We start from the raw sequence: 5,547 nt of genomic DNA on the forward strand, positions 1-5,547 counted from the left end.
TTAGGAAAAATGGAAGTTTATATTTTTTGGTGTTGGAGAAACTGAGGCAGTTGACAAGGAATAAAACTTTTTGTCTTTGTTATTAAATCCTTCAAAAATATTTCATTCTATATTTTCCATGATCTAAGCCTTCTTGGTTTAATGTTAACCATGTGTACGACTTGCTGGGTCAGGATAAGGTCAGTCTTCCATACTTAGCCACAATTTCAAAGTCTCTGTTACAGGCTTAAGATACCACAATTATGTACATTTCCCCTTATTGTGGAAGGAAGTTGGATTTGAATTATATCTTAGTGATTATTTCATTTTATAACTTAGAGAATTGCTGCTTCTTGTTCTAGCTGCCTAGTTCTTCAGAAACAGATACATAGCAATTGATTTTTTCTAGAATCTTTGTGTAATTTTCTTTCCTATGGTCTTCTGTACTATAATTTCATTTTCAGAATGAAATAAAGGCTCGGTAACTATGGATGAGTCACACAACCACAACCACGCTTTAGTGATTAAGCAGAGAAAGTTATGAGTTCCAGTCTTCTCTTTTACCTACCCTATCCCAGGAAAATTTCAAAGTCTATTTTTTTAATCAGTCCAGCAAATCAGAGAACTGCATTCTCAACAAAGAGGTGCCAACCTTAAGACTTCATGAAAGCCAACACAAGACAAGCATTGTACACAAATGAGAAGAATATAATTAGCCAAGTTATAGTCACAATTACGAAATACCTCCTCAGAAAAGTTTCCAGTTAACTCTGAGCACCACTCAAATTACCATTGCGCTTAACGAGGCCTCTACCTCTTGGCCAACTCAGAGCTTTGCAACAGCTCTAGGAACACCATTGCTGTACATGAAACACAGGCATGCAGAAATCTAATGCTGGATCTTTTTTAAAAAACAACAGATGTAAGAAAATGTGCAAATCAGGACAATAATGTTAGAAGTAAAGAAATGAGAAAAATAGTTGCTCTCAGAAATGACTAGTCAAGCGTCTTCTAAATCATTTGTCTAAACTCTCCCTTCCCCCTTACTACCTACCACCAAAAGGGTGTTAGAAGAAAGAGGCAAGAAAAGCAACTGTGGTTACTCACTTCATCTCCAGGATCTCTTCTAGCTGTTTCCTTCTCTCTATCCGAAGATTGGCTAAATGTGCTTCTTTTTCAGCCAGGGACTGCTGCGTTGAGGCAAGGCGTGCTTTGGTGGCATCTAGTTCTTGTCTGGTCTTCTCCAACGCGTTCATCAGTTCTTCTATCTGAAAGGCACATGGAACTCAGTGTGTTATTTCTCCTTCATTCAAATGGAAGGCATCACCTGCTAGTCTGTGTTCTAGGTAAGCACATTGGCATTAGGCATCCTGAAGCTCATTTTGTCCTTATCACTGATTAAAAATAAGTGCTTTCAACACAAGAAATAGCCACATTTTCCTCAAGACTTCATTCAACTGAATTGCCAAGTAACTTTTATAAAAACCATTTAATATACTTATCAGAAGTTGCAGGTGGTGGCTTGACCCAATTTCAATCTGTTTGGAAAAACTCCTAAATACTTCCTCACAGTTGGTGGAAGGTAACATTCAAACTGCATTCTGCCCAGCACAATTGACTTTTGTTTGTAGACTCGAGTCCTCTGTAGGAACTTAATCGACCTGTTTCAGATCCATTCACATTTTAACCTATCAAAATCTTCTTTGGGAAAAGTGATTTGATGTCCCCTCTCACTTCACCTCCCTGCCTTAGACTCAGGAAACAACACTTGGCCAAAGGTAAACAGAATTCCAGCCTCAAAGGTTCGTTTCGTTTGCCCTGAAGTTTGAGAGGGTTCTAAACTTGAAATAAATGACATGTAACTTTTATAGGGTGCTAATACACCATAGAAATATGCCAGACTATCAAATAACCAGGGTTTTCAGCCAGGTCCCCCCAAAAAATTGGACCGCAGAGCCTCTGGGCAAGGTCTTACCCACCCTAAACCATTGGAGGCCTTTAAAAGTCAGTGTACGCAACAAAGGGGGCTGGTGTTTATGGTTCTGTTCCAAAGCCTTCCGTGGAGCAACCTGGTGAAGGCCATGCCTCGCAGAGTTGCAGGCTGCATTTGCCCTGCTGATTCAAACCCCTGGTTTCAGGAAGTTTCCAGATTCCACAGCTGATGTTTGAGTTTCTAAGTCACCCCTTCCATTGGAACTTGGCAGAACGGGCTCATCCATCATTAAAGTCAACAGAACACCCTCCAGAATGTGTCAATGACATGTTAAGTTCCAATTCATTAAGACTTTCTATGCAGTTTGTGCAGATTTACATGGAATTTATGCAGAACAAGCATTAGAGTTCACATCCAACGAAAAGTACATGTTATTAAGATTCAGAAAACACTCCATTTGTCCTGCTAAAGGCCATGAATATAATGTAAAGGAACGCTGGTAGCCTAGTGGATTATGAGCTGGGCTACTAACCACAGAGTCAACGGCTCAAATCTACCAGTTGTTCCATAGGAGAAAGATGAGGCTTTCTGTTCCCAAAAGAGTTAGTGCCCCAGAAACACTGTACAAGGTTGCTATGAGTTGGAACTGACTCAGTGGCACAAAGTCACCACCACCAATGTAATGCAAATCAAAGGCAAAACCAAAAAGAGTTTAAAAAACAAGCAATAGAAAGAATAACCTATTATAAGTCACAGAAACACACCCATTTAATTGTAGAATTGTGGTTCTTGTTAAATGCCTTCAAGTCTGTTAGGAGTCATAGTGACCCTGTTCAGGGTTTCCAAGGAGAAGCTGGTGGGTTTGTACCACCGACCCTGTGGTTCAAACCAACCTTGTGGTCCAGTGCTCATCCTACAGCGGCACACCAGGGCTCCTATAGACTAGTCAACATTACTCTCTAACATTACAACTATATGAAATCTTAAAAAAGCAGTCATACACTTTTTAGTTTCTCATATAAATTCACTGACCATCACAAATGTAAGTAGACACTCTTCTAAGAAGCAGTACTTGATGAAGTGGGAGCAGATTTTGTTTTCTGCTTGCTTTCCAAAACGAAAACCAAATCCACTGCTGTCAAGTCAATTCTGACTGTACTGAACCATAGTGTTTTCTTGGTAGTAATCTGTACAAAAGCTGATCACCAGGCCTTTCTTCTTTGGAGCTACAGGGTAGGTTCAAACTGCTAAACTTTAGTTTTGCACTTGTGTGTAAACCACTTAATTTGTTGTTGTTGTTAAGTGCCATGGAGTCGGTTCTGACTCATAGCGACCCTACACAGGGTTTCCGAGGCTGTAAATCTTTACGGGAGCAGAATGCCTCATCTTTCTCCCGCGGAACTGCTGCTAGTTTCAAACTGCTGACCTTGCAGTTCACAGGCTGATTCGTAACCACTACACAAACCACTTAATAGTAGTGTCAAATAGGATTAGAATTATGGACAATCTAAGTGTCAACTCAGACATAGTCAGGCTGGTCCTCTGTATCTGCTTGACCCCTTTTCCTTTTTGGAAGTGGTTTTTGTTTCAAATGTACCACTGCTCTCAGAGAGACTCTCCTCTGCTGAATCCCTAACTCACTAAACCCAACCAGTCTGCAATCTAAAGACACATAGCTACTCACCACGGCTTCCAAAATCTAAGTTCACGTAACACCCAACTAAAGCACACACCATCTAGTTTTATATTGTTGTTGTTGGGAAGTACCATAGAGTCAGTTTCAACTCCTAACAACCCTGTATAGGGTTTCTGAGGCACGGCTGGTGAGTTTGAACTGCCGACCTTGTGGCTCAAACTGACCTTGTAGTCTGGTGCATTAACTCACAATGCCACCCAGTTTTAGCAATTATACTTTAGAACAATGACTTGCAGGCTATCCTAGTCACTTCAGCAAAAACCACATGCTGTGTGCCATTGAACTGGCTTTAACTCACAGCAACCCTGTAAAGGGTTTCCAAGTGTGTACATTTCTACGGGATCAGAAAGCTCACCTTTTCCCCTCCGAACGGCTAGTAAATGAGAATTACTACCTTGCAGTTGGAAGCCTAACATGAAATCCACTATGCTTCCAGGGCTCCTTACATGGAGACACCTAAGAAATGGAACCCAGATATGTTACTGATGGAGATACTATTGACTTCCAACCTCAATAGTTCCTAGTATCAGGTGAGACTGCTGTTCTTAACACCTTGGAGGCAGTCTTTAAATAGCTATCCAGGTCACAAAAAGCCTTCCTCAGGCTCTCTACTCCTCCCCATGAATGTGTCCCAGGTGAGTAGTGGACAATGAGGACCACACGTCCACATACTTCAATTCAGTGTTGACTATATTTCCAGTATGTTTAGCTCTATGACTAGTTTGTTTCTCTAACTAATCACTCAATTCGGTATCTCATCTGTAAACTACAGGGAGTGAATTACTTGATGCCACAGTATCTCCTGTGTGTAACAATCTAGAGTTCTGCAAACTGTTTCTTTTGCTGGTAGAATGTTGTTGTTACGTGCCCTCGAGTCAGTTCTGACTCATAGCAACCTTGTATAGGATTTCCAAGGAGTGGCTGGTGGGCTTGAACCACCAACCTAGTAGCAGTCTAGGGTTTACCCTACAGCACCACACCAGAACTATATAAAAAGAAGCATTAAAAAGTAATAAAGGTTTTTTTCTGCTGTGCTGATTGCTAGGGTTATTGTTAAGTGCCATCGAGTCAGTTCTGACACACAGAGACCCTGTATAGGATTTCCAAAAAGCAGCTGGTGAGTTTGAGCTGCCAACCTTGAAATTCAAATGATCTTGCTGCAGTTTAGTGCTTATCCTATAGTGCCATGCCAGGACTTCTCAGGAAGGTTTACACTATTTCAATTCTCTTTGTGTGCACATGGTAAGCACACATGAAGATGGGCACAGCTTGGGCCAATGAAATGACTGCCACTCCAGGTAGAAGCATTTAGATGTTTGTATTCACCCCCAACCTACCCTTTACCCTCGTATGGACTCTGCAGATGACTGTTTCAAGTTAACCCCTCCATCACTTTGAGTCACAGAGACAACAATGAAGCTAAGTTACATAACAGAAGAGCAAGAAACAAACCTTCGTGGAGCTACTCTGCTGAGATTAGGGGGCTCTTTGTTACTCTAGCATAATCTAGTCCTTCTTGACTATTGTTGTTAAGTGCTGATGAGTCAGTTCCGACCCGTAGCGACCCTGCATAGTGTGTCTGAGGAGCAGCTGGTGAGCTTGAACCACTGATTTTGAACCGACTTTGCACTCCAGTGCATTAACCAACAGTGCCACACCAGGACTCTACCAAGTGCTCTAGACCTGCTTCCATTTCCTCTCCACAAGTCCCCCTCTCATTGGGGAGAAATGGATTCTTAATTCTTAGAAGCTCTACCTTTGAATGTCACTGGTGATTTCCTTCTTACCAAGCATCTTGTTTATTGTTTTTGTTTTGCTTTTTAACTAGGAGTTTGCTTAAACACTCCCCAGCTCCTTCTGTCCCTTCTTTGAAGTAGCATATTAACTGGCTATGTATGAAGGGACTTTAAAAAGTTTGGGGGAAAAAATGGAATTAAAA

At 41.3% G+C, this 5,547-nt stretch overlaps 1 protein-coding gene across 1 annotated transcript in view; it reads right to left on the reverse strand.

Annotated features, from left to right (window-relative positions):
- Positions 1-5,547, reverse strand: part of ERC2 (ELKS/RAB6-interacting/CAST family member 2) — a 1,669,968-nt gene that overhangs the window by 588,144 nt on the left and 1,076,277 nt on the right. Inside the window, exon 14 of the mRNA XM_006862059.1 lies at positions 1,087-1,247. Within this exon, the coding sequence (XP_006862121.1) occupies positions 1,087-1,247 (161 nt within the window). The remainder of the gene's footprint in view (positions 1-1,086; positions 1,248-5,547) is intronic.

Source organism: Chrysochloris asiatica, unplaced genomic scaffold (genome assembly GCF_000296735.1).
Source record: "Chrysochloris asiatica unplaced genomic scaffold, ChrAsi1.0 scaffold00046, whole genome shotgun sequence".
Taxonomy (NCBI): Eukaryota; Metazoa; Chordata; class Mammalia; order Afrosoricida; family Chrysochloridae; genus Chrysochloris; species Chrysochloris asiatica.